Genomic DNA, 26,968 nt, shown 5'->3' on the forward strand with positions numbered 1-26,968 from the left:
GTTGAGCACCGGCTTTTTTGAGTCAATGTCAGCCTTTTCTCCAACTGTGATGAGATTATGCCTGTCAAAAAAAACTTACTACGACGTCAGAATGATCAGAATTGAGACGCACACTCTGATAATGCCCATCGACTAACAAAGATTACCTGTCAAGCATGTATGCAGCGTGCAGGTAAACCATTTTCTTCATCTTTTGTCGTGCACCCAAATTATTAGCAGCCTCTTGTTGATGACATTCAGAAAAGGTAGAGCCGTTATTGACGAGTTCATCAAAGAAAAGAGAACGTCAGTATTCCGTTACGGTGCTGTTGATTGACTATCAAGGTCTCGATTAAACAATCTTCAGTAAGGGTATCTGAGAAACAAACAGCCGCCCTTTGCACGCTTTGCTGCCTACGAGGCTGAGCTGAGGCACCAAAAGCGGTCTTCATAGTTTGCCGTTGTACTGTGAGTCTGTTATATGGACAAACGGATGCTGAGCAGTCTCCGTTAGAAAGGTAGAATGTCTGTATAAGATATTAGGGCTCTCGCGGCCCGTGCCCTAACTCGCTGAACATACCCTCACGAACCGCGTCGTACAACTAATTATGTGAGGCGCGACCTGTGGTGTCTTTCGTTGTAGTAAGATATTGACTAACTTCTGTATCCTGATGTCCCGGCTGGATAATTATTTTCCTGCAGAATTACATCAGGAACAAGAGCTTTCTGAGCTGGTGTACGTGCTTCATATCGTAGACAGCGAATACGGCGGTTTCCAGTATACCAGTCACCGGCCTTGCCGTCCCGCTTACAGTTGTCAGTGAATATTGGCATACCCATGTTTCACAGCATGCAGGTGGAAATATATTCCGCGACGCATAATTCACGGGGGCTGTGCGTGCAGTAGAAGGTGAAATACTAAGCCATGGCTATGAACAACATCGTATTCACAGGCAAATATACTACCTCCAGCCACCCTAGCTGCCTCGTCGAGAAGGAACTCCAATACACGTATCGATTGGGTTGAAATACTAACCAGATACATGCCGATGTCGCAGGACCACTGCGGTGGACTGACTCTCTGGGCTCAACCTTGAACCGTGCGAACATCTGTCTTTACGGACGAGCAAGCAATAGAATGTTTAACTGATTCTTTTCGGGGCTTACCTGCTAGGATGTAGCCAGTACTTGTCTGCGAGAACGTTCGCTACGACTCAGTAGCGTCTAGCTTGTCTTGTCTCGACTGCTCGAGATGCGACGCACGAGGCGTTGTTCAAGAAATTATAGCAGGCTGTAAAAAATGGGTAGCTAACTTCTTGCGAGGGAGACTTTACCAGCATACGATCTCTCGGTTCGACATATGGGCGGTATTTCTAGCCTGGGTCGAGAGTGCCACAAAATCCTAATGACATGGGCGAAGTGCAGGTTTACAACTGGAGGGGCCATTAAAGAGGTCTATCGTCACTTCCAGGAGTCGAGCCCGATTGGTAGGATTTTTGTTTGATTTTCTGCTTGGGCAGTTGATGACAGCCGAAAGACTACGCCCGGGACAGGCAGTTATTATGTCGCCATCTACAGCGAAACGAGGAAGACTAGCTGGTGTCGCATTATTCTATATAGCGACAAGGCCAATGTACTGTTTCGAGGTTACTCAGTACTATCATGCGTCGGAAACAGTTGGTTAAGCCACACTAGCCCTCAACCGACTTTAGCTTAAGGGCATCTTTTGCGGGTTTGCTAGAGGCCAGGCGGCAAGGCCGTTGAAACTCGGATCAAAGGCGGCAGAGAGCTGTTCGTCCTATGTAGTAATTTAGAAGTCAACTACCCTGGCGAATCCGGGAGCATGGCATTGCCGGAAAAGCAAAAGGCGCACAGTCTACTTCGCGGAAGGTGAAATGATAAGCAAGAGGTCGTCACAAGCCTCAATCTTCTATGATGTCTAGGTTGATTGATGATCAAAGCTACTTTTCCATAATTCCCATTCTGCCATCGCCCACTCAGTACGCTTCCAACTCGTAGCTAGCGTACATGAAAGGCCCAGCACCCTTGTAATCGTTCTGGACAACTGGGACAGAGATGTAGTACTATCAGGATTAGCACAGTCCCTATAAGACCAAGGAGGCGCCTACCTCGAACGTTCCGTTCCCACTCAAACTTCCTACCTGCACGGTCCCCTCCCAGTTGAGCGTTCCGTTCGCATTGTGCGAGAGGAACTCGTTCTTCAGAAGCGAATATCCGTCCAGCGCAACCGGCTTGTATTCCTTGGCAGGGATGAATCCTTTACGGATACCCCGCAACAAAGCATAAGTAAACATGGCACTGGCGCTGCTCTCAATGTAGTTCCTAGGATCGCTTGGGTATGGCGGGTCCTGGATGAGCCACCAGCCGCCGGACTCATCTTGGCTTTTCTTGACAGCCTTGGCAAGGCTTTGGTAGCGCTGCAGAGTTCGCTTGTAGCCGGGGTGAGATTTGGGGAAGTAGTCCAGAAGCTCAACAAGCGAGACAAAGTACCAGCCTACTGCGCGGCTCCAGATATGCGGAGAAGCACCGGTGACGGGGTCTAAGCTAAGTAAGCATCATCACCAGCTGAAAGAGCAAGAGACTCACCAGCCCAAACAGCGACTTTGCTGGCATCGTATCCATGAAAGAGCAGACCAGTCTCGTTGTCGCGGATGTGCGCCTCGATCAAGTCGTACTGTAGGATAATATCATCCCAGGCAGTCTTGTTGTTTGGCTGGAACCAGTTGGTCCACTGCGCGTAAAAGTTCGACGCCATGTAGAGTCCATCCAGCCACATCTGGTTGGGATAAGTCGGCTTGCGGTGCCAGAACCCACCGTCCTGGTTGCGGGGCGTGAAGTCGAGCTGCTTTCGGAGTCCATCCGCAGCGATCTTGTACTTCTTGTCGCCGGTGACAGTCCAGAGGTAGAGAAAGTTGCGACCTATGCGAATGTCGTCAAGCGATAGTGTATCTGTGATAGGTTCAACCAGTGAGCCGTCTTCATTCACAACTCCATCGATCTGGGCCTTGATGTAGTCAAAGTAGGCCGGATCGCCGGTTTTGTTGTAGGCATATTCAACGCCTGTGTAGAGAACGGCGTAGGCGTAATTCCGCGAGAGTGTGACACCCTTGCTGAAGAAAGACTGCGCCAGCCATTCCGTGTAGTTGGCAGCGTTGGCCGCAGTGGCCAGGAGAAGAGCCGATTTGGCAATTGTCGGAACTTTCATTGTAAATGTTTTGTTGATGGAATAGACAGGCCACCCACCCAGCAGAGCTGGCCCCTTTTATAATTTGTTGGGGCTGGTCTCATTGCATGGGGAGCTATGCTTGACGATAGGCCTGACGATCCCAAGGCCCTGGCCGACGGAGAAATTAACACTGAGCTTCTCCGCACCGGAAAAATTAAGACCTTCAGACAGCTTGGCAAACTTGGCATCTTCAGGAAAATTGTGGAGAGGAGCAGTCATTATTCATAATCATACAATTTATAGCGGGGAATTTGACTTGTCGCAGACCGTCTCAGTCCGGTGGAAACAAGCCTTGTACAAAAACAGAGCAAAACCCGAAATGAGTGATCTGCTCATAAAGCTCGTTGAACAAGGATAGGTTTTAGAGGTTTTTTAATGCCGAAGACTGACTTGGGTTCCATTATACGAGCACAACGTCAACGTCAGCTTTTCCTCCCATGGGCCAGGATCACGACTCTCCAGAATTGAGTATCGCTGAGCGAGTCGCGTTGTGACATACGCTGCTTCAGTTAAGGCATACTGCTGGCCTACGCAAATCCGAGGGCCTCCATTAAACGGCAGGTATTCCCAACCGGGTCGTAGATCGGCCCAACGCTCGGGACGGAACTCTTCGGCATCAGCCCCATAATAATCTTCTCGGCGATGCATGGCGTAGACACTGTACGCGACCATCGTGCCCTTGGGCACAAAAGCGGGCGACTGGCCGTCTGGGCCACCACCAACGGGAAGGACCGTGTCTCTGATGGCGGTGCGTGAGTTGACCGGAACGACAGGGAAGAGACGGAGCGCTGCGGATGTTAGTTTTCTTGGGTCCAGCTATTAGACGGCTTCACTCACTTTCGTTGAGACAGTATTTAAGGTACTTCATATTCCGCAGCTGCTCGTAAGTCGGAGCACGGCCTTCAAGTGTAGCGACCTCCTCCTGCAGTTTCGCCCAGGTGCTTGGATGTTTTGCCAGCAGAAAGAACATGTTGCTCAGAAGCGAAGCCGTCGTGTCGCGACCTGCTAAGAGGATATTCAAAACTTCATCACGGATTCGCCTCCGGTCGCCGGTTTGCTGAGCCAATCCGTAAAGGAACATGTACCTGCGCTCTGCAGCCTCGTCGACAATCTTCTCTTCATTATATCTCTCGCGCATTCTGATAGCCTTGTCTACGAACTGGTCCATGCTCTCGTGACAAATGCGATGCGATTCAACAGCTTTCGGGTCACGATTCAGAAACATCAGTGGGCCAAAACGGCCATTCTTCGAGATGTTGTCAAGCGAGTAGTTGAAAGCTTCAGCGAAGTCCGGCTCGTCATCTATAACCCCTGATCGCCGCTTCTTCAGACTATGAACATTATGGCCGCAAAGAAATTCAGTCGCAGAGTCGATCGTGAAGCCGAAAAATAGTTCCTGAAGATCGACAGTGCTGCCGTCGGTCGGTATAAGGGCAAAGAGGTCGTCCATGAGTTCTTCGAAAATCTCAAGGTGCGCGACTTGTTCTTTGACGAAGTTGGGGCGGATCATATGGCGGGATCGGGCCCAGTCCTCGCCGTCAGAGGTGAAGATGCCGTGGCCCAGGAGAGGGCCAAAAATCCTGATCCTATCGCCCATGCTATAGTCACCAAACTTCAGTGAAAGAATAGCCTTTATATTTTGCGGATCGCGCGTCACGATCATCGGCGTGGTGATGCGTTTGGCTCGATGGGTATTGCCAAATTCCTTGAACCGCTGAACGTTGTTTTCCAGCAACTTGCGGTTTCTGGCCAGCTTGGTCAAGCGATAGAGTCTGTCGAGCGATAGAAAAGGATCATAGCTAGGGATCTTTCCCACGACCGGTTCGCATCCGTTCTCCTTTGCAAACTGGTACCGTCGCCATCGTCGGTGCAGGCAGGAGAGAAGGTAAAACACCGCGGAGAGGGCAGCCACAAAGGCGAGCGGATCTCGGTAGGTTTCGAGCAGGCCGAGGAGCGCCATTCTGGTTGCTTGCTTTGCTAGTTCGTCAGTCAGTCAGTCAGTCCGTTGGTCCTGGGCATCCTGGCGAATTTAGCTGTTGAGAGCATGAAGGCTTTAAGAAGCAGGGTTGGGGTGTGACGTTAACGTGCCTGAGCGGGTGGACCGTCTACCCGACCACGCCGAATATCAGATTTGGAGCAACCCACTTGGGAAGCGATGACCTCTGAAAGCTTGAGATTGGACAACCAGTATAGGCGAAGAGCTAAAGAGTTGCCCCAAGCATCATTCTTACTGGCCTAGCTGTCTGCAGACCCAGAGAGCGGGGAATCTTAGGACGATCAGTGATCTCAGCCGAGGCTTTTTCTTTTCAAACAAAGGAATCAGATGTAATCTCAGCAGATGCTGGTTTGCTAGAACGCCAGATATGCACGAACACTGCAGTCTGCATTATCTCGTGGGCAGAACATCTACCATGATCTTTATGGAGTTGCTATGTACAAGGCCTCTGTGCATCTGTTGATTATGTTATGTTTTCTTTATGGCATAAAGAACCTGGACTCCACGTGCTCCTTCCTGTTTAGGTAAAGCTTCCAGACACTAGCTTTCTTCTGATCTCTCCGGATGGATTTTCATCCGTCCGTCTCCGTCTCCGACTCCGTCCATAGCTGGGTTGAAGTGCTGAACTGGTTCAAACCAACAGTGACTCAACAGTTCACCATCCTGATCAGGGTGCGCGTGCGGCCTTCAGGCCGCTGCCAAGCTTGCTCGTACTGCGCAGGTGACTGAAGATTCCACATTAGCCGAAAGTCACAGACTGGTTCAGATACACTGATACGGAGGCTGTGTGATAATATATATAATCATAATTATAATTATATTTATATTTCTCAACCCAAAACCATCTACAACAGATCTTTTCTGCTTTGTTTTCAATGTCTAAGAGACCGAGAAGTCATCTTCTTGCCTTACTTTAGAAATATGCGTAAGAACTGGTTGTTGTTCGCGCGTACTGCATTAATGGCCTTAAGAAGTACAAGAAGACTGCTGCTAGCCTCGAAGCTGAGCTTGGAGCTGAGGCTGGGCCGTCGCCTGACGGAGACTTGCGATTTACGTTTGGGCGGCGAAGTCATGCATTTCTTAAAGGAGGTCAAATGATGGGCCACCGATGGGATACTCGAGAAGTTGAGCAACTCGGGTGCGTCGGATCCGAATATCTAGCTCCTACAGCTATGATCTAGCACCTGTAAGGATTCTGTCACCTGACTGCCCACCTTGCATCTCTACAAAGGCCGACGAAGTACGATTTGTTGGACGTAGAAAATACCGTCACTGCTCTTTCAAACCAGCTGTCGGTGTTTGCATCTCGATGGCAGGTTAGATGCCGGTACAGTAGATCAGCTGGTTAGATGCCCAACTACATGGATTGCGATCTACACAAAAAAATAACTTCTCAACATTAACACTACGTTCGGTCTGTAAATACAGTATTGTTACTTTCTAAAGCAGAAGGCAATGCTTCCAACTTGCGCTCCTTAGAGCGCCGCCTAGGTACCTAGCTTGTTGAGCAATACTCGGTGAAAGTAGGGATAAAAGACTCGATACATTCGTCCCACTTGGTTCCATGAGACGATGTCTGGATTAGTCCTGCCAAAACTGTTAGCATGCATATATCTGGTGCTTGCGGTAGTAACAAGCGTTGAGATACTGCAGCCTTGAGCTTCCTCATTAGGAAGCTGAGCACTTGGCACCATATTTGGCTTACGAGGTGCTTAAGACTGTGTGTTCTCTGCGCGCACATTTGCGATCCAGTGACGAAAAATCTGTTGTTATTTTGCGATCTGGATGTAGACCAAGTGAAGAGGATAGGTGGTCCTGTTATCTTGTCTTCTTTTGGAAATCCGAAGAACGTTAAGGCTGTCTAGCAATATAGGGTCAGCTGGGTCTTAGAACTACTATGTATCACCACATCAGGGGTAGAACATAGAGCTCACTGATCGCCATAGGATTCTATTGAACCTAGCTCGTCGTCATGCGCAGTTATAAGCAGCCTAGCTACCATATCTACGTCGCATTTGATAGTCAAGCTTTGTCAGGTACTATGCAATAGTTAACAATAATGCTAGCCAGTCCTTGCGCTCTCTTCGATGGGAGCTCGGCGAGGATAGCTAATTGGTCAAGGGGTTACAAGAAAGGCTGGTCTAGCCAAGCAAGGCACATTGGAATGCATCCAATCAGCCAATGTATGAGACACAAGTGCCGAGAGTGCGGATGGGATGTCGGTCTGAGCGCGTGCAGCAGGATTAGAGCAAATGCTTAGCCCAGGGTTTATGGGGAGCGTGCGAAATGCAGGGTCCAGATTGAATAGACCGTCCAGGCGATTGATAGATTTGGCAGTCACCTTTTCTCCAGATTATTTATTTAGCAATTCGTGGAAATCAACGCTCTTGTTTGATTAGCGCTCAACGATCTGTTTAAGTCTCCCTGATTCAACGAGACGAAAATCACTCGCTGGGTGGCCGTGGCACTGTCGGTGTAGCCATGAGCTGTCTGTAGGTTCGTGGGAATGCAAGGCAATACGCGCTAGTCTAGTTTCAAGGAATAGCATAGCTTATTAATTAGTCGCTACGACAGGCCAGCCTTGCTCTTTCAAAAGTACATTAGCAACCGGCCTCATGCATAGACTCCAGATAGAGCATGCCATAGTAAATGGATATCTGCATGGCGAGGTTGACAAGCTCCAACGAGTCCTTGGACCTGGATACTTCTTCGCACTTCGTGGGCCTGGTGTGTTAGCTATCAGTCGACAAGGCAGAAGCCTAGGCGCCCTGATTGATAGTGTATTGACCTTACGGTCTCAGCAGTGTTTAACCACTGATTGAAGTCGTGGAAATCCGAGGAGCACATGAGATCCCGTATCCGCAACTGAGAATCAGAACTGTCGAATCGATTCCTAGTCACTAGTCGAACAACGATCAAACTTGTGTGAATTATCGGGTAGCTCAAAGGATGCCGCGTTAGCCTCAAAACTCCATGCAGAATGGTGCTGAGGATTTGTAAAGCTGCAGTGCCTCGTGGGCCCACGGAGGTTCCATCCGCGTATGAGAAGGGACAGTTAACCTGCTCATCGGGGTCCCAAAAGTTTATATACAATGTTCACTTGTTCTAGACATAATGGAATAAATCGCGTAGTGACAGGGACCTCCTGGCCTCCACGTGGAGTCTGATGCATGTTGCGCAAATCAGCATCAGTTAACCCAGTGGCTCCTAGCCTCTCTGGACTGCAACAGGCCAATTGTAGAAACCGGAAAAGTGAGGCTAAATAGATGGTCTATGGGGTTGACTTGCTTTTTCCAGTCTGAGGGGTCAACCGGATTGTTGCAATGTTAGATACGTGGAACTCGGGATAGGTGATGTTCTATCTCAGCCTAAGTTCGCTCCCATGTTAATGGCCTCGCGTGATGGAGGAATCCTAGTACCAAGATGCACCCAACGAGAAGGACGGTGGGTAAGGTAGTGCGCCCAGACCTGGAATATAGACTAGTATCATGACCATCGCCAGTGAAACGACAGACGTCATGCAGAGATTCAAGCTGGGCGAACCGGGATGAAGCCCGATTCATGCAGGTGACGTGCTCATTTTCTTAGTTTCAAGGCTGCTGGTTGCTTTCTTGGAATGCTCTCTGCCCGTACCGTCAGGCTGGACCTAAGACAACCGAGTCAGATCGAGGTGATGGCGATCTGAATAACGATCTGAAATCAATACGGTACTCCGTATTGATTTGCCACGTACCGAGTTGGACGAGGGTCCGTACCATGATGGAAGGCGCGATAGGTCAGATCAGGCCGGTGACGTAGTTACAGAGAAAGCAGAAGCCAATTCATTTATCGACAAGGGGATATGAAACAAATGTTTCGATAGCTGGCAGGGATATCTTGAAAAATGCCGAGTGCCCAAATAACGCCCAGTACCCCATTATCCACGCCGCCATAAACACGGAACAAGGTCACACATCACAATCAAGTCCATATTGCCCGCGTAAATTCACCCAGTTACCTCATAGCTTTTTGCCTATTTTCCAGTCTCCTGAGACGACTGCTTCGCTCTCAGCTCTGCTTCTCTCGCATCCTTCTCTGTGTAAAACAGGCAAGATTAGACCGGTCTGTAGGGAACTATAGATAAGAATGGAACGTGCCTTGGGCTTCCTTTATTTCGCGAACAGTCCTATTGTGCATCCAGATCAATTCGGCTTGGTAGCGGGCAAGGTCTTGAGCGGAGAGCCTGCTGGCCCTGGTAGAACCGCCGTTATTGTTGTTGGTGCTTCTCTTGTCCATTGTTCAACAGTTGATGAAATGCCTTTCAGTTTGTGGATGGAACCTTTAAAAAGACGATATAGTGCCGCAAGTGGGACCAGATCTCTCGAGGAAGTGCAGATCTGAAGTTTTTTTCTCAGAGGGTTCAGATGGAGTAAGCCCAAGCGAGTCTGATGGTTATGAGTAGTTTTCGTCTCGAGGCCATTGAACAATCAGAGAACACACCCGCCTTTATACACCACGGAGTCAGCCTGGCCGGTAATGCCCAATCCAACAATGGAGCGAAATGACTTAGGGACACTAAGCACAAAGAACGTACACCCTCGACAAGTCGTGCACTCACCAAGAAAGGTTGCGTTCTGGTCTAATCGGATGCCATCCACAAAGACCGCAGTTGCGTCCGATGCTGTGTATAGATCGGAAATATCCAAGGCAGCGACGAAATTAGCCTCTCGCAGCGGCATACGCCAAAGATTTTTTTTATTTTTCTTTTCGAAGCATTCGAAACAATGGGTCCCACCATCTGACACCTTTATCGCTGTGCCACACGATCGGCGAGGTCAGTTCAGATTGGTTCTCAGAGGCGCAGGTAGGAAACCCGCTGCCGCAGCATGAACACGTAGTTTCCTGCTGTGGCTTCTAAGCCCTGTGACAGCCTGTTGAATCATGTCAGCCCCAGTCCTATTGGTCTTCTCGAACTCCCAATTGCTTCCGCCGATGCACGCCCAAGTCCCGGTAATGGGACGTTCGGTGACTGGTGAGGTTGGGCAGCGATAGCCGAAACTTTGAGAGAACGACGAGAGACGTGGGTGCATTAGCTGATTCAAGGATCGAGGAGAGACGAGACTCTATCGAACGAAGGTTCAGAGGATGCGAGTGTGATGGAATTCAGTGACGGCAGCTCAGAGTGGTGTATGTAGGTGTAGGCTGGCCTTGGATGGTGTGACAACAGATGTTGTGGCTTGGCTTGCCGCTGCCTTCCCGTCCCGTTTGGAACTCGAAACGCACTCACGACTATTGGCTTTTCCTCTTTGTTCGCTTCAGTGGATTCCTTAAATCCCCAAGAGTCCGGATTGATGACACGCCTGATGATCGCCATCGAACCCCCCACGCCAGGGCATCCGCTTTCCTGCATCCGGTACCGTACGGGCGGACAGCAATTGACGGGCCGTGGTCTAGAATCCCAACGCTTGCTTCCAAGTTTCGGGGTCGATCATGAGATATTAGCATCATCCCAAGTCCATTCCTGTGGGAAGTGATCCGACCAATAGCCACTTGGAGCGCAGATATACCGATACATTGCCGCAGGGTTAAGGTCAGATTTGCCTGTAGTCAGGGCATCGTCGCCAAACGCCAAAAAGTAATAAATCATACATAGTAGATATCTAAATGAATACTAGATAAGTAAGCAAATATATGAGTAAGTAACAAAAAAATTATATAATATAAATAAAAGTGATGATGAAAAAAAAAAAAAAAAAAAAAAAAAAAAAAAAAGGAAAAAGCAAATCACGCTGACGAGCAACATATTTGAGACATCAACAACGGTATCCTCACAGTCCAATCATCTCGACCGAGTCACATTAAAACAGGTACCTGGATATATTTCCGTGATCCAAAAGACACCCATTGATCCCTACAATGGTGCAGAATGGAATCCAGACATCCACGGCATCTCATCAGTCCTACCCCCTTCTCAGGCGCGCGTCCAGATACACTGAGGTCGATTGCGACCCTTGCTGGAACTCTGGTCCAGATTCACCGCTATTTACAGGAACCGTTCAACCGTTCAATCGTTTGAGAAATACTGAGACCATTCGCAGGCAAGAATTGAGGAAATGCGTGGTCTCCACTGGTTCGCGGTTTATAGTGCCAGGATTTCGTTGATCAAGGGTCAGTCATGAACCACGCTCGACGATACACTCAAAGCGGCTCCTTGGCATTTTGTCCATAGTACTCACGGCTGTTGGTTTATAGAGCGTCCGATATCTACTGGACCTCCTCGAGCATCGCGTATGAGTTTCTTTGAACGTCGAGACTAGGTCCCTTACCTGTTTATCTGATTGGCGAATCGGGATTTGTGGCATCCGCGGAATCTGAGATATATGTGGCACAAACAAAGTCCGTACATTTCAGCTCTGGGACCGATTTGAAAACTGCCTCATCGTCTATCCAATATAGGTGGTGGGTGTTGATCAGGATTGGATACGGCTGGAGCTACACCACATCCTTGAAGCTCAAACCCAAGCAGCACGGCATGGCCCTTGGTACTTTTCGCGCTGCCAGGTGCGATAAATCCCTGGTTGCACGAACTTTTGACCTCTCCGTTGCAATTTGGCCGGAAGTCGTCGAAGTCTGCCGGTGATTCAGGTTTCGTCCGCAGGCAAACGGTAACCGACAATGCAGGGGTATGGAACTCCCCTCGCCTCGCCGTTGAGCGCTTGTTACGTCAATCCTTTCTCCACTCGCTCGACGGGTCACTCGGTGGCCCGGGATCCCTTTGAGAGTCGAGACAAAGGAATGCTTACCGGCTGGACCGGCCCGTAGCTACAAGGGCAGCGAGGGGTAATCCAATCGGTTATGAATCCTCGATGGTGCGGCTGCTTTTCGAGCCAGTGCCTATATTTACTCGCAATGAGCCGACGAGGATAAGATGGCAGTCGGGCTCGATTTATCATTAGTGAGAAGTGATGTGCCCTGTCATATACACTTTCTGCCGATTCCCGAAAGTATATCGCGCGCCGATTTCACGGTTAACCTAATTTGGTAAATGGAGGGGATGCGGGCTCGGGCCAGTTTGGTGCCACAACTTCCACAAGGCTGGGACAGCATGCGCGTCCCAGCTGACGACTCGCCTTTGAGAGCGCACAACAGCTTTGGCCAGTATCAGGCGTTGATCTTGTTAGACCTCATTAAACCACCTAAACAAAGAATTTTGCGCATGTCCCACAGCATGGTCTGCGGTATACTGTTCAGGTATCTCCGCGCCAATGGGTATTCTAGACCACCTCTCGAGGCGGGTTTCCCCGAGTGAGCCTCCAGGGGTCTCGAGCAGCTCGAAGCTTGGTGATTCAGCTGACGCTGGCTTCGATTGCTGACTGTAATTTCGTATGCTGACTGGGCAGATCTACGACTCGCCCTCGGGGCATAAGCTTGGAGATAGTGCATCGGGTTGTGCATCTTGATGCCTTGCTTACCAGCAGTTTGATTGTGATGGCTTCTGCTGCGCTGCTTCTCTTGTCTCATTAGCCAGAATTCTCCTGAAAAGCGCCGTACCTACGCCTCGTCCGCAGCACTGCAGTCTCAATTGCTGACAGTTACGTTATGCTTGTGTTAGCAAATGATCCTGTTTCATATCTCTACGGCATGCCTCTTTCGGACTCCCCTGTCCAAGAAAGTGCACTGCCGTAAATCACACTTCCGGCCCAGCGTATAAACCGCCAGCTTACGAAGGCACCTTTGACCTGGAATCGTAGGCGTTGCGGTTGCAGGAGAGCCTTCATACGCGATGACCCAAATAATCTGTACAGATTGCATCTTGGTCTAACGGAACACGTCCCTGCTTTCTTGGGCAAGAAAAACAAACCTCGTAGTCTGTCGCGTTATGCCCAAGTTAGGGTTACATTAGCACTACCTTTTCCAGTGAACTCGTCGCGAGAGATTGGTTCGAGGGCAGTTATGCTTCTTGATTTGCTGTCCTTTAATCACAAAAACACGTCCCAGAAACGAGAACCCAACAAATTCCCCTTAGTAACCTCCTCACTCGCTGACATAGGATAATCTGGTACCACGCCTCTGCCCCAGCAAGGCGTTTGCCTCTGACCTACCCAATTTGCTGCCTGATTGCTTCGCTATTATGCTTCGCAATTATGCTGGGATATCTTAGGTATTGCCTGATTTTTTGCGCCCTTAATGGCTAGAAGTGGCATTCATGCTGACTGAACCAAGGTACTTGATCAGTTCTGCGAGCCAAAATTGATATCGCTTCCGAAACAGCGCCTCCAGACCATGTCTTCATGTTACGAAGCTCAGCAATACCTCTATCATTGATTTATCGTGATTTTGCGGCAGGATCAGATCCACGATTCTCTCCGAAATAAGAGACAAAAAAAAGTGATGCGAACATCGTGGCTAGCGATTCTATTGTGACTGTACGTCTGCCGTCGAACCCTCTCAGTCTAGGTGCCTCTCAGTCTCGGTGCTAACAATCTCTAGCCATGAGACGCTTGGGTAATTCAATCAAAGCAAGGAAAATGCAGAAAGACCGAACATATGCGTCGGCCGATACATTTGTGGAACTTAGGGCATTATCCACAACAACCGTTATTCCCGCCGGCTGAGATGATCAAGGGATCCGCGATGATTTGACAGCGGGTTTATCCACAGCAAGTGGAACCCCAGACTATTTAGTACGGCGTCTATACCGCCCAGCATTCACGGCCGAAGGCTCAATCACCCCTGGTATGCCTGAATGTGCGGACCTCAATGACTCGTGTATGGACTCGCTGATTCCCCCTTTCTGCGGCCCCAGGCGTACTTTGCTAACAATCGGCATATTGAACAATAAACCAGTCCACGCAATGCCCGAGCATCAGATGGGTCTAATTTCAAGACCTTTCAAGGCCGAAATTGCAGTTTCGCAGAAAATATGGCGGCGCGCAGCAGGGCCACTACACAAATAATCGGGAATCCAGTCAGGCGCTCCAGACCTTATATTAACCCTTTTCTGGCCCTTTTTTCTGGCCAGGCCCGTCAAGATTTCGAGCCTTGGCGTCTCCAAATATTGGTCTCGGTTTCTCAGAAGGCTGCCATAGAATAATCCCCCAGCCGAGCGATGATCTTCATAATTTCGTGAACTCCTAATGCAGTGCCTAAGAGGATAATAAGATTCCTTTCGTAGTGTCCGGACTCGAGTCACCACCGGTAGACTGCTGAAGGAGGCCTATCCCGGAGCCCCAGGAGCCTTCGGCTGCGGCATCATCCCATGCGCGCGCCCCACTGCGCAGACGTTCTCAACGCCGCCTTGGGGCCGACGCACTCCAGAGCCAAGACGCTAGAGGCCAGTTCAAACGACGCCACCTGACTTAGACGCGAAGACGGGCTATCCAGACGACATAATCTCGACTTGGCAATAACCGAAGACCTTTGCCACGTGCGCAGAAGAAACATGGCGGCTGTGACTTGGAATGCCGCGCTGCATCTATGGTGTGATCTTGGGGGCATCCGGAATCGGCCTCTCACAGTGTCCGCCATTCCACGCACTGAATTTTGGTGGGAGATGGATACCCGACCTTTGGCGCGATCGCGGTCGGGTTTTGAGTCGGGTTTTGAAGTGGATTCTGAATCGGTTGCATCAGGTTTCGAGTCTGCCTTCTCATTTGATTTACGAAATACGGTTCGGAAATAGCAAGTAACCCAGAAGACCTGCGTTCACGGCATTATCGATGAGGCATTATTGATGAGGCCATGAAGTGTTGGGTTGACCGACCCCGATACCGCCCGAAAGCCAGGCGAAAGCCAGGCAAAATCTCGGTTGAACTTCTCGACGGACACAGCAATCTATTGGGGAAGTCTCTACGGAACACGGTGTATTACGACGTATTAATATAGCCAGTCACTAGTTCGACCAGGGTTTGGCCTCAAGCGCCGGATGCGAAAGGCCAGTACTAGCGGTTTCCACCCGTTCTGAGAACAGTCCAAGTTCAACCCAGATCGTCACGACTCGAGATGTCCAACAACTCTGGTTCTCGGCGCGCACCCGGCCACTCCTCCACACAACCCATTCTCCAAATGGGACTCCGGGCCGTGGTTAAGGAAGATGAGGTTGAAGTCCGGGGTATTTGCCGGCCCTCAGCCTTTTGAGTTGTGGTCTCAAACACCCGTCCATTGGAAGTGAGGGATTCCGCTATCGCCTAAAGCTACGGTCCGTCAATCCTGGCTGAACTCTAATGGTCCAGAGGGTGACTGCTGGACCGGGCTGCCAGCTCCCCGAGACCTGGCACTTTGACCCCCCGCCGTATTCCGTATAACTGCATGCGAGCCAAGTTGAGGCGAGATGTGAATAGGGTCGATAGAGAGCCATGGCGGGGATACGTATGTTGTCTTTCCAAAGTACGCTGTAGACGTGCTGTAGAGTGATTCTCAGCAGGTTTCTGTCTATAATGTGCTCTGGTGTACTCTAGAAAATGTGCACCGTGCACGTACCTATCTGGATACCATATCGCGGACGAACCGGGTAGAGGACGTCAGAGCCTCGATCCCCGCCAGTCTGGTCAGTCGCCACCCTTCCAACACCCCCTCCTCCTCATCCCCCTCCTCCACATGAACTCCGTCGAGAGTACGGGGCATACAAGGACTGCCGGAGACCATTTCCATTCGGAGAAGAAGGTTTCTGCGATTCAGTTTTTCGTAGTGTCTGATTCAACGGGACGACCTCGATCTGGAATTAGTCCGTCAATGAGATTTGTGGGGGGTGTGATCAACACGCGACCAGTGTTTCACCTCCGCAGGGGGCAGACGCTTTCCCCAGGAGTTCAATCTTCGTATATCAGTCATCGTTTTCGTTGATGGTCATCGTTCTGTTTTCTCCCGAGATCCTTTTTATTCTCGACAACGCATGAAGACTCCCATCATCAACCCCAAGCAGCAGATGCTCCGCTGGGGGGTTGGCCAGTCGAGATGGATCCCAAGTACCCCCAGCCTAATCCTCATCTCACCATGGCCACATACTTCGAATTGAGCTGGTCCATCTTGAGCAGCATTGGGCTCTTTGCCACTCTTGTCGGCGTCTGGGCTCTCTTCATCAGTCGCCCCAGCCCATTGACCTATATTCCAATCGTGGTGTCCATTTCGTGTGCAATAGCGAACGGGGCCTGTTACTACGCATTCTATGCCACCCATTATCCGATCCCCAACAGAGCCGTAGCAAGTGGCTTTGCCGACTTCTTCTGGCTGGTAAGCGCAGTGCTTTTTCGAGCCCTCTGCTCTCGACTCATTAGTCCTCTCTTCTAGATCCAAGAGGCAGGCCTCTCCTTTTACAGTTACCAGATCCTGGTCCATACCCTTCGCGGAACCGCGCGCACTATCTTTCTCTGCATGTTCTGGTTCCTCCTGGTGGCTATCACATCGCTTCGTATGACCATCCTGGTCTATCGGATATTGAATATCGTCAGCGGTGTCGATACCGTCCATTCCGGCGGGCCGTACCAGCACCAGATCGGCTACCTTCATGTCGGATATTTCACATCGATCGCCCTCGTTGAAACTTGGAGCTCCTTTTTTCTCATTCGTCTGCTCCATAATGCCTATCGAGTCTCCCCGAAAATCTCCTCTACCAGACTCATTTTCCGGTATCTTCTCCGTACAACCGAGATTCGCGTCGCGAGTCTCTGCTTTATCGGAATCACGCGCGCCGTGACTTACTCGTCGCAAGTCACCTCGCAGTCCGCGACTACAGTTGCTGGGCAAATCGACCGATTCGCATATACTATGGAGTGTTTGTTCCCGCTAGTAATGCTGTACGTGCCCAGCAGACATGGTAAAGGTATATTTGCTAACACAAATCTTTTCAGGATCGACACCATGTCTTCCAGAAAGCTGAACCAGGATAACCATATGGAATCCTTTTCGACGTTCAGTCCTTCCTCTACGCCCGCTAGGTATCGGAATATCAATACGCGCACTGAGCCTCTCCCACCAATACCACGGCATTCAAGATGGTTTTCTTCATGGCGGTGATAGTATGCGACAGACTTTGCCTTGTTTAATGACATCTGGATATGATACCCCGGGAAAAGTTATGGGCTTTGCGGATCTACATTACTCTTATACTCTAGTTCAGAAATCTAGCATTGGCTCTAATTGCCCCGTAATCTCTCCTAATAATATAATAATATTTTCTGCATATCGAGCTGAAAGCCAGGTCCCTGCTCAGTACACAGTCCCGCATAAACTCTGGCCACCAGCTTCGGTTCGCAGCCGACCCGCACTTTACCCACCACACTCCCTCCGCAGCCCACGGTCCGCGCAAGATCCGATCGATCGCCCAAGACCAGAACGAAAATATTGATGGTCGATCTGTGGATGCTCCCGGCGGATCATTATATCGTACGGATGACTTCAATTCTCAGAATCCTCAGGCTCAACAGCTTGCTATTTCCTTTTAGGATAGCGATTGAGCGCGAATCACCCGTCATCAAAACAGGGTTCTCCTGGTCTGGATGGGAAAAATAGAAAGGTAAGCGAATATTTCAAGAGGATATATGTTCCTGGACTAATTACAAGTATATTCTAGATCGTCAATCATACCCTGGTCCCTACGCAGAAACCTCAACGCCTTTTCCTAACCCAAACACCAGCCACTTAGATGGACACGCACCCATTTCTTCCCTTATGTAAACCCGAGCTTTCGCACAGATTATCTCCTACCCTCGCTCTTCATCTCAATCACCACCGTCTTCACAATGTTTGTGTTCTGGTCAAGGATATGCTCCTGGCTACTGGTCTCGTCGTTAACCAACGCTCGAGCTCGCGAGCTAGATCGGATCACCCCATGTACACCGGCGGCAGGACTCGCGTCGTCATCGCGGGAAGTGAGTTCGATCGCTCCGTGGGTGTTACCGTGCGTGATTGTCCGTCGATAATGTGATTCGCCATGTCCGTACGTGCCGTATCCCGGATACGGGGAGTTTGACGGTCGTGGCCGGTCGTACGAGGAACCCTTGAAGATACGGTTGAATAGCGGCCGAAGCGAGGGCGCGGATGCGGATATGATGGCGACGTTCACCTCGATTTGCGTCCAGAGAAGAATCAGAATGGCATCGTACGAAACATCTTCCGTGACTGTATACTTGTACAAAGCGTTCAGACGGGCGATCGATGCAGCGGACGCAAATGTCCCTGTCAAAAAGATGGCTACCAAGGCGTCTGGGGCCATTGTCAGATGTACTCTCAGTTGCTCCCTTGGGCTAAACATACATTTTCTTCGTGGGTGGATGTTAAGCTTCATCAGCTGCGGTATTGGCATGATGAGAATCACCAGATCTGTGAAAATAGTTATAGCCGCGGTCGAAAAATATGTCGCTGGAAGATTGTTGCAGCCCTCGGGAAATGAGGGATCCCATGCCCGCCAAGGCTTGCTGTGACATTCAAAGGCCTGGACGGCTTGTCAGCAATCTCTAATGGATACACAGGGCAGGACAAATATCACACATTCACAAAGATGCAAACAATGGTATAGACCAGAACAAATACCCCGACCACAATAACCTGAATTCTGAATTTTCTAATTTCAAATATCCGGTAATACTGTGTCAAGATGCTAAACTTGACGAGCCCAACGGTGATCGGATAGACCATTTGATATGCATACCAATGTTTGAGCGTGGGTACAAGGACCACCGACAGGTCCAAGTATTTCAGGTGCTGGCTGGTACGCGTCAACCAGGAACTAGACAGCAGTGAGGAAACGCAACGTACCCTGTTCCTACCGCGACATGGAATCCATTCATGATTCCCATCCCGATGGTCACGGCCGTTGCTGCCACGATGAGGTAGTCATCAATGCCTGTTTTGTGGACGCGGAAAACCCGACAAAACAGCCGCAATGAGACGGTGACGACCGAGAGGAACAGCAGAATGCTCATAACAATGAGGAACACCGGCTGCAACGAGCCATGGCTGGCCGATATGTATGCCATGATCTGACAGGAGCAAGATTTTGAACAGACTGCATATGCTCTGTTCACAGGAAGAGGGCGACAATCCTTACAATTGTCTCCCTTCTCGAAGGTCTTTTAGGGTCTGGCTGGGCTAATAAGGCAAATGAGCATCAAGTCTCTGACACTGTCTTAGTGACAAAACAATACGCCACCGGTGATTCGAGAACGAAGAAAGAGATTAAAAGAAATGAATTCTCTGGATCAGGGTTACAATGTTCGTCATAACGTGGACAACAATTCATCCAAGCTATTGCATAAGTCCCAGGGCCCCGGCCCTGGACTCGCCCACTTACAGCCACTACAAGGGCTCTGAAGACTCGGCAAGAGCCAAATGGGGCGAGTGTGTTTCATATGCATAGAGGTCTAGGCGAACATTAAGGTGTCGCGCAGGATCGATTCGAGTCTTCAGGACGCAATCTCCGATGATTTCTCCGGTGCTGGAAGTTATCTAGAAGGAATATATTACAAACAACTATCTGGTCGTGTCTGCAATCGCGATTGGAGGCATTCGTGGTCCAGTTTAACCGGTGCTTGCCAGTCTCCACGTGGTCACTGCTCTTTTTTTTTGGCCGGAATTCCCAAGGGGCCATACACGACCATGTCACTGTCAATCAGCACGCTGGGGCGGAGTGTTCGAGAACTTTTGCAACCTAGAGAAGGATCCATCAACTAATGCGAACCTGCCAGACTCAATCGTATCAGGCGAGCGGTGTTTGGATAACAAACTTCAGCATGGACTTGACGATGCGAGGCCGAGCCAAATCTGGAAGTTATCAATGTGGAATCCACCCGTCCAGCCGCCTTGCACTTTACAGGTGGATCCTGGCTATGGCGCCATGCGCGCCTAGAGATTGGACAGCCTGATAGCCTGACAGGGATTGCCCTCCTACGTCCCACCAAACGCACGCCGGTACAACGCTAATCGAGACTAGCTGACTCGACGACATTGGCCCATAGTGGCACTGATCCCGGTAGTTAGGGCTTCCAGCTTCAAGCCGTAAAAGCCATAGCCGGTAAACCCGAATATTGTATTCAAAAAGCCATCGGTCTCCCATGTGGCACTGGAAACTCCTCAAGCCGTAGTTCAGCGTTTCAGACAACTTTCAAGATGCGTCTCGCCGGGGTCCTCTTCTCTTTGGCGCTTCTTCACCTTGCCTCCGGTGTTCCCCATGGGAGCCGTACAACGTGCAGTAATCCCCCTGTGCGCAAAGAATGGTAAACCTGTGTTATAGCTTCTGCGTCTGGCAGTGCTAACACATCCATAGGAGACAACTGAGTGCCGAAGAGAAGGCAGAGTACATTGCGGCCGTCCAATGCTTGACTACTCTGGATCCCAAGTCTGGTCTCGATGGTACCGCCAATCGTTTTGATGATTTCCAAGCTGTTCACTCAAATCAAACCCCAAGTATTCACTGGGTGGTAAGGCCCCTGCAGGATTATTTTACTTTTTCTTGCCAAGCACGCTGATCACTGTTCACTCTCAGGGCCACTTTGCCCTCTGGCATCGATACTTTGTCGCTTCTTACGAGAAGTCACTGCGTGAGGAATGTGGATATACCGGTGCCCAGCCGTGAGTTCCCGGTTGCTTTGGAGTCAGACGTAGAAACGTTGGCTGACTGTGATATTCCCTAGGTACTGGAATTGGTCGCTTGATGCCTCGACTAACCTCTCCTCAACCGCTATCTTCGAGACGGAGATCTTTGATCCAGATACCGGATTCGGCGGAAATGGAGCGTGGGTTGAGATCACCGATCCAGCAGACAACCCCTTCAACCTCACTGGCCGTACCGGCGGTGGCTGCGTCAAGACTGGCCCCTTCACGCCAGACAAGTTCCAGCTTCACCACAGTGGCGGCGGCTGCCTCAAGCGCGACTTCATCCCCTGGATCATGAACAGCTTCGCAGCACAGAGCCTCGTCGACTGGGTGCAGAGCCAGCCCGACTACACATCCTTCGCACGAGCCCTGGAGAACATCCCTGACTTCAGTGAGCCCAACATTCACGGCAGCGGTCACTTTGGTGCTGGCGGTGTCCTCGGAACCCTAGGTAACCAGTACGAGAGCCCCGGTGACCCACTCTTCTACCTACACCACGGCAACCTGGACCGCATTCTCTGGGAGTGGCAGCAGCAGGATCTTCCCACACGTCTTCACCAGGTCGGTGGTCCTATTGAACCACTTGACTACAGTGGGAAGAACGTCACTCTTGACTTTACAGTCAACATTGGCGCTCTTGCTGGAAATGCTACCCTTGAGCAGCTTCTCAGCACAAATGGTGATGTTCTGTGCTATACCTACGACACCGCTTGAGGTGATGCTTTTCCTCTCTTTATCTTTGGCCCGCTATTGCATAGAGACATCTGTTTTCGCCGTCTAGACGAGCGTGCAAAGGTTTGTACATGAGACATCTGTGTGTCGAGCTGATAGCGCAAGCTTTCTGGATTGTTTTCGCTCTTTATCAATTGTACTCTATCGACACAATACCAGCTCATTCCTTGCACTTTGAATGACCTATTGGGTTGGCCTATTGTTGCCTTGGATCTATAATGGGTGATACTTGACCAAGCCGCTCTCTTCTGACTGCCCATCTTATATGCTCCTATTGTCCAAAATTACCAAAGTCTCAAATTTCCACCAATTAATATTGCTAATATGAAAGCAGTTCCCGCTACAGCAACGTGGCTCACCGACCCCGAAAAAGCGTCATGCAAGGCCGCCTCCCACAGAGCGCTCCTTCCTGACGTGTGGAGATGACTTACAATGTGTCTTACTGTGCTTTACAAGATTGGTCCAGTCGAGGGTCCTGATAGCAGACGAAGGTCACGAAATGGTATTTTATTTAATCTGTTCAGCTCTGCAGTAGGTGGTTTGCTGATTATCTATTCCAATCGCATACCGGTACCCGAACTAACTGACAGAGTTTGCTGAATAACAACTCCAGCATTGAATCATCAACTTAGTATTCCTTTTCCCGCTGAGTGGGTGGAATTCATGCTAGAAACAACAAATCACCTAATCAACCAAATATGGAGACGGCTCGGCCATTCTTCACTTTGTATCCCAGTTCAATACTCGATAGTTCTTTTCTTAAAACAAGCCGCTGCAGAACATTGCCTGCTTCTTGCATTTCAGGAACCTCAGCCAGTCCACTGGCTCGAAGACTCATTTCTACCCCTTTTTCTGCTAGCAGCCTTACCAAAGCTACTACCATTGTTTTCTGCTTCTCATAATTCTGGTGTCTGATATGATTATTAGTTGGTCCACATCAGACCCTGTCTCTGCCCGCACACCTCACCACATCTTCTGGCCACTCTTTGCTCCTCGTAACAATGGTATGTAGACTTACTATCAGGCCAATCTAAACTTCTTCCTTTCACTGCTAGCTGTCGTACTACCCCTTGCGGCCCAGGGTCCTGGTATCCAGTCATCATCATCAGGCTGGACAGGTCTACCCCTTCCTGAGACAACAGTCTCGCCATGTCTTTAGAAACTAGAACTGTACTGTGAGCGAAAGGTCTTGCAATCCCTGGCTCAAGGACCAATACACTCACCAACTAAAGTGAGCCAGAAACACACCAGCTTTGCGAACAAGATGGATTTTAGGGTATTTGCAAGTATAGCCACAAAGACTGTCCAAGCTTTCTAGGCTGGATCCGAACCCATGGAAGCCCGTTCTTCCATCCCCACCAAGGAACGGGCCGTCTTGCAGTCTCTGCTGGAATCACCGCGCCCTCCATGCTTGTTCCTGATGATCTCGGGATTCTCCGCGCTGAGTGAGATTCTCAATCCAGCAGTTAATCCACAATATCTGTTTGGCTGGCAAAAGGCTGTTCTCATTGTGTGCCAGTCGGTGCCATGGACGGTCGGAGGAGCCCAGTGTCTAACGAGAGACGGTATAAAGCAATTGCTGCTTATTGATTATCAGCAGGAGCGCCAATAAGCGTCCTGTCCATGGGAATCCGTCGCGGCGACTCCTTGATATTGGGCTCCGCTCCACTCTCAAGCGACCCACGGACTGGTGGGATTTGCTCTGTGGACTGCGAAGAGCAATGCGGCTGTTTCGTACTGACTATTTTGGTAATCTGTATCAGGGCCCCTGGAAAGTACGCAACGGATCAGTTTGGTAGGGCCTTCGCTGAAGCGGTCATTGGGAGACATTGCAGACCTTGCAGAGATTCATGGAGTGTTTCAAGCATCTCAACTTCTGCATCCCTGCGTAATATATAATATCAGACCTTTCCCCCAATATCCTCGGAGTAAGTATACATCCAGGGAAATCACAAGACAAGCAGTAGCGAGGCGGCTGGCTCGTATCACAGACCTCTTACAGGCAGACTGGTACATATGCATACATATAGTACCAAGCCCTAAGCCTGAGCTCAAAAGACCAGGCCAAGAAAGACGTTACTCAGATTAAGGAGGAACATATTGCAGTCTCTATTCTAAACATAGGATGTAATATTCCTCAGCCTTCTAAGGTAATCAAATCCCCAAGAAATTCTCATTCCCTTACTACGCCAAAGAATTGATTCACCACTCACTGGCCGTATTAGCCAGTATAATGAGCATTCGGCTCCTCCTCCTCCTCCTATCGTTAGCCTTGTGTGCAGATACAAGCCCCTAGGTGGCTTCAAGACCATGGATTATACAAACCCCCCAACAGACATCCTACGCGAAGCTCCAGATTACTATTAACTGCTCAGCAGAGGAGAAGGCGTTTTCAGCACACCCACCGTGTCGTTGCGAACAACCTAGCTCTAGATGCCATTATCTGCACCAATTACACCCCTTCTAGCCGAGTTAGGATACTTTTGAGGATAAAGCACAGTCATTCGTTTAGACTATCGCTACACTGGGGACGAGACGGAAAGACCAGATGGCTGATGAGCTGGCAAGATGGATTTGTTCATAGCCATGTAGGGTCTTGATCGTGCGGAGACGGTTGATATCGCCAGAGTGCAGGCGACCTCAAACGAATTCCCCACCCTCCAAGCGCTCAAGCGTTTCAGTGAGGCTGCAGTGCTGAAAAGCTTGAGAGCTGACGTATTGGCAGACGCTTTATCCCGTCCTTATTCTTCTACTGCATGACAAGCCGTCGGATCCCCAACGCAAGAGACTGGGCAAGGCGGCTTACCACAGGTATACCGGGAGGACTTGACTGATATCAAGCTACAGCAGCTTTGATTCTTCATTCTTGTTCTGACACAATGTGGGTAGCAGCGTTGGACATGATCAAGCAGAGCGAGCCCAGTATCTGTTCATACAGCCACAACCGAAACGCTCTCCGGATATTCTGGCCAGCCATGCTGACAACGCTCAGTTCTCTATTAGACCGAAGTTTGGCGAACCACTTTTTCTTTTCTTTTCTTTTTTCGAGGGAAAGGAACGAGTCCTGTGCAATGGAAGTCACAACGAACAAACTGATCACTACATATCTAACTACTTCGTCTCTTACAAGGGCAGCCGCACAGCCCGTAACTCCCCATTCCAGTTCTCAGATTCCCAATCAAACCCCCAACCCCATCTGCTGCCGTAGCTTAGGCGAGTTCACCCCAGGCCAACCTATAGCCACGCCGCCACCAACTTCCGGCATTTGAGTCTGGACAGGACCGCGCGGCCTCACAAAACCGGATAAGCCTCGCACCGGCCTGTCAGACTTACACCCTTCGGCATACACGCATCCCTCTGCCCTGGCGTCCAGGGTCCGGCGAGATGCTGCTGCTGCTGCAGGGGCCGACGGAACAGCACCGTTGACACAGTACGCCACATCGAGAAGGAGGTTAGAGCAGTCATCCGCGAGGGCCGGGTTCCAGGCCTGAAACTGCGCAAAAGTGATACCGAACTGGTCCTGCACTTTACCACAGTAGTCTCCTGACTGGATGACGTACCATTCATAACACTCCGTCGTCGTGCCCGGCGGAGTGGATGTTGGCGGCGGTATAACAGGCGAGGTCGTGGTCGCAGCCCAGTTGCGCGTCGGCTGTACGCAGTAGTTGAAGCCGGAGAGCAGGTTGCTGCATGCGTCGTCGATCTGGGGGTTCATGGCTAGGAACATCTCCAGCGAGACTGTTTGAGTGAGTGCAATTATCTCGCAGTAGTCGCCCTGCATTGCGCGTTAACACATTCTGTCTTGTCCGAAGGAGGTCTGGATGTTCGAGGGGAAGCAGGGGGCATTCACTGGCTGCACAAGATAGTATTTGCCACACTTAGTCGTTGTTCCCTCGGCCACAGGAGTCGGTCTGGAAGCCGTCTCGGTGGCATACAGATCCGTCTGCGTGGCCGTGGCTCCAGGCACGGTGGTAAAGTTCGCGATGCCACCAGGCGGGCCGACGCAGATGTTATGGCCGACGAGGAGATTCGTGCAGTAGGGGTTGATCGTGGGATTCCAGGCGACGATTTGCTGGTACGAGATGCCGGAGAACTTGGCCGCGATGTTGATGCAAGTGTCACCACTCTGAACGACGTAGTCGTCGCATTCGGGCGGCAGACAGAGGGTCTGGCCGAGAAGCAGGTTCGTGCAGTCCATTCGTAGACTGTTGAGGGTTATCAGCGACCCCGTTGAGACCCGGCTAGCCTTGGAGATGTCGATACAGTTGTCGCCACTGATGACCTCGTGGGTGCGGCCGCCAACGCATGCAGCTGTTGCATAGCCCGAGGGGGCGTAGTTCCCTAGGCTTGTCACATTGGTCTCGAGAGTCGGCGTCGCAGTTGGGTATTCCAGATTACAGCGGGCCTGGATCTCAGCCCAAGCGTTGGCCATCTCGATGTCGTAGTTGGAGTAGGGGGTCGACTGCTGATGGGTAAAGAGGGCGACAATACACTCCGAGCATAGCTGCTCTGTCGTATACCCGCCAAGCAGATCCTGCGGGTCAGTTGCGTCACCCAGCGTCTGCTCGAGAAATTGTGTGCAGTATGTGCCAGTGGCTGAATCCTTGAGGCACATCTGCCTCTGCACCGAGGACACGGCGTCAACCCAGTATGTTGCCGGGTAGCCGACTCGCGGCTGGGGATCGTTGGCGCAGGCCTCTTGCACGTTTTGTCGGTAGGCATCCAGGGCTGGCGGGCAGGGCTCACGGCAGAGAATGTCCATGATGGTCTCATTCTGCACGGTGTAGAACTCGCTCCCGCTGAGGAGGTTGAGCAACTCTTGCGGGCATTCTGGAATCGGAACCGAGAGGGGTAGGTTGCATTGTGCTGAGACTCCAGAGAAGAGGGTCTCGGTTTGGTTGATGAAGAAGAAGAACTGGTTCTTGTGCATTAGAGTATGCCTTTGTCCAGATGGGTCGGATAGACTCACGCTCTGGTCTGCTGCTAGGGCTAGAGGCAGGAAGAAGACAATAAAGGCCACCATCTTCACTTGTGCTTCACTTGGCTTCACTGTGCTTCACAGTATCGAGTACCAGCTTTGGCTGGACATTACAGTCACGGTAGAGGCCTAGACGAGGAGCTGACTGAGGTGGTTGTTCCTCCTCATTCATCAAAGACGCCTTTAATCTCCCCACTCCTTGGTAATCGAGAATAGGAGTTTCCAATACTCCAAGACTGAACCACGCAATCATCCTCTTACTATCTATCAATTTAATCGGTTTGCAGTACACCAATCAAGTTCTCTCCTTCGTCTTCGATCAGACCTCGCGGCAAGGACGATGTCATCGGAGATTACCCCGACTCTGCATGTTACTCTTCAGTCCAGATGCTCACATGTTGCAAGATATAGCAAGCTATTGGCCTCTGTTCCGTGAGGCTGTCATAAGATAGGATTGTCTGAGCTCCAG

At 50.4% G+C, this 26,968-nt stretch overlaps 7 protein-coding genes across 7 annotated transcripts, besides 1 other annotated feature; 2 read left to right on the top strand and 5 right to left on the bottom strand.

Annotated features, from left to right (window-relative positions):
* Positions 1–26,968: part of a sequence feature (contig 1.172 1..523550(1)) that runs on past both edges of the window.
* Positions 1,977–3,205, bottom strand: ANIA_09383 (protein urhC; the record flags this gene model as incomplete). Its single annotated transcript, XM_677560.1, has 3 exons — positions 1,977–2,063; positions 2,109–2,539; positions 2,587–3,205. The coding sequence occupies 3 exons, from the start codon at positions 3,203–3,205 to the stop codon at positions 1,977–1,979; spliced, it is 1,137 nt and encodes a 378-aa protein (XP_682652.1).
* Positions 3,599–5,186, bottom strand: ANIA_09384 (protein CYP584E1; the record flags this gene model as incomplete). Its single annotated transcript, XM_677561.1, has 2 exons — positions 3,599–4,014; positions 4,064–5,186. 2 exons carry the CDS (start codon positions 5,184–5,186, stop codon positions 3,599–3,601), a joined length of 1,539 nt encoding a protein of 512 aa, XP_682653.1.
* On the bottom strand, positions 7,667–8,394 carry ANIA_09385 (uncharacterized protein; the record flags this gene model as incomplete). The annotated part of the gene is made up of 3 exons (XM_677562.1): positions 7,667–7,750; positions 8,016–8,282; positions 8,314–8,394. 3 exons carry the CDS (start codon positions 8,392–8,394, stop codon positions 7,667–7,669), a joined length of 432 nt encoding a protein of 143 aa, XP_682654.1.
* ANIA_09386 (uncharacterized protein) lies at positions 16,194–17,641 on the top strand (the record flags this gene model as incomplete). The annotated part of the gene is made up of 4 exons (XM_677563.1): positions 16,194–16,430; positions 16,488–16,993; positions 17,048–17,134; positions 17,398–17,641. 4 exons carry the CDS (start codon positions 16,194–16,196, stop codon positions 17,639–17,641), a joined length of 1,074 nt encoding a protein of 357 aa, XP_682655.1.
* Positions 17,893–19,174, bottom strand: ANIA_09387 (uncharacterized protein; the record flags this gene model as incomplete). The annotated part of the gene is made up of 4 exons (XM_677564.1): positions 17,893–18,401; positions 18,453–18,630; positions 18,729–18,759; positions 18,954–19,174. 4 exons carry the CDS (start codon positions 19,172–19,174, stop codon positions 17,893–17,895), a joined length of 939 nt encoding a protein of 312 aa, XP_682656.1.
* On the top strand, positions 20,304–21,503 carry ANIA_09388 (tyrosinase family protein; the record flags this gene model as incomplete). The annotated part of the gene is made up of 4 exons (XM_677565.1): positions 20,304–20,410; positions 20,461–20,614; positions 20,680–20,765; positions 20,828–21,503. 4 exons carry the CDS (start codon positions 20,304–20,306, stop codon positions 21,501–21,503), a joined length of 1,023 nt encoding a protein of 340 aa, XP_682657.1.
* Positions 24,700–26,544, bottom strand: ANIA_09389 (uncharacterized protein; the record flags this gene model as incomplete). The annotated part of the gene is made up of 2 exons (XM_677566.1): positions 24,700–25,296; positions 25,372–26,544. The coding sequence occupies 2 exons, from the start codon at positions 26,542–26,544 to the stop codon at positions 24,700–24,702; spliced, it is 1,770 nt and encodes a 589-aa protein (XP_682658.1).

The sequence above is a fragment of the Aspergillus nidulans genome, chromosome VIII, assembly GCF_000011425.1.
Source record: "Aspergillus nidulans FGSC A4 chromosome VIII".
NCBI classification, from domain to species: Eukaryota; Fungi; Ascomycota; class Eurotiomycetes; order Eurotiales; family Aspergillaceae; genus Aspergillus; species Aspergillus nidulans.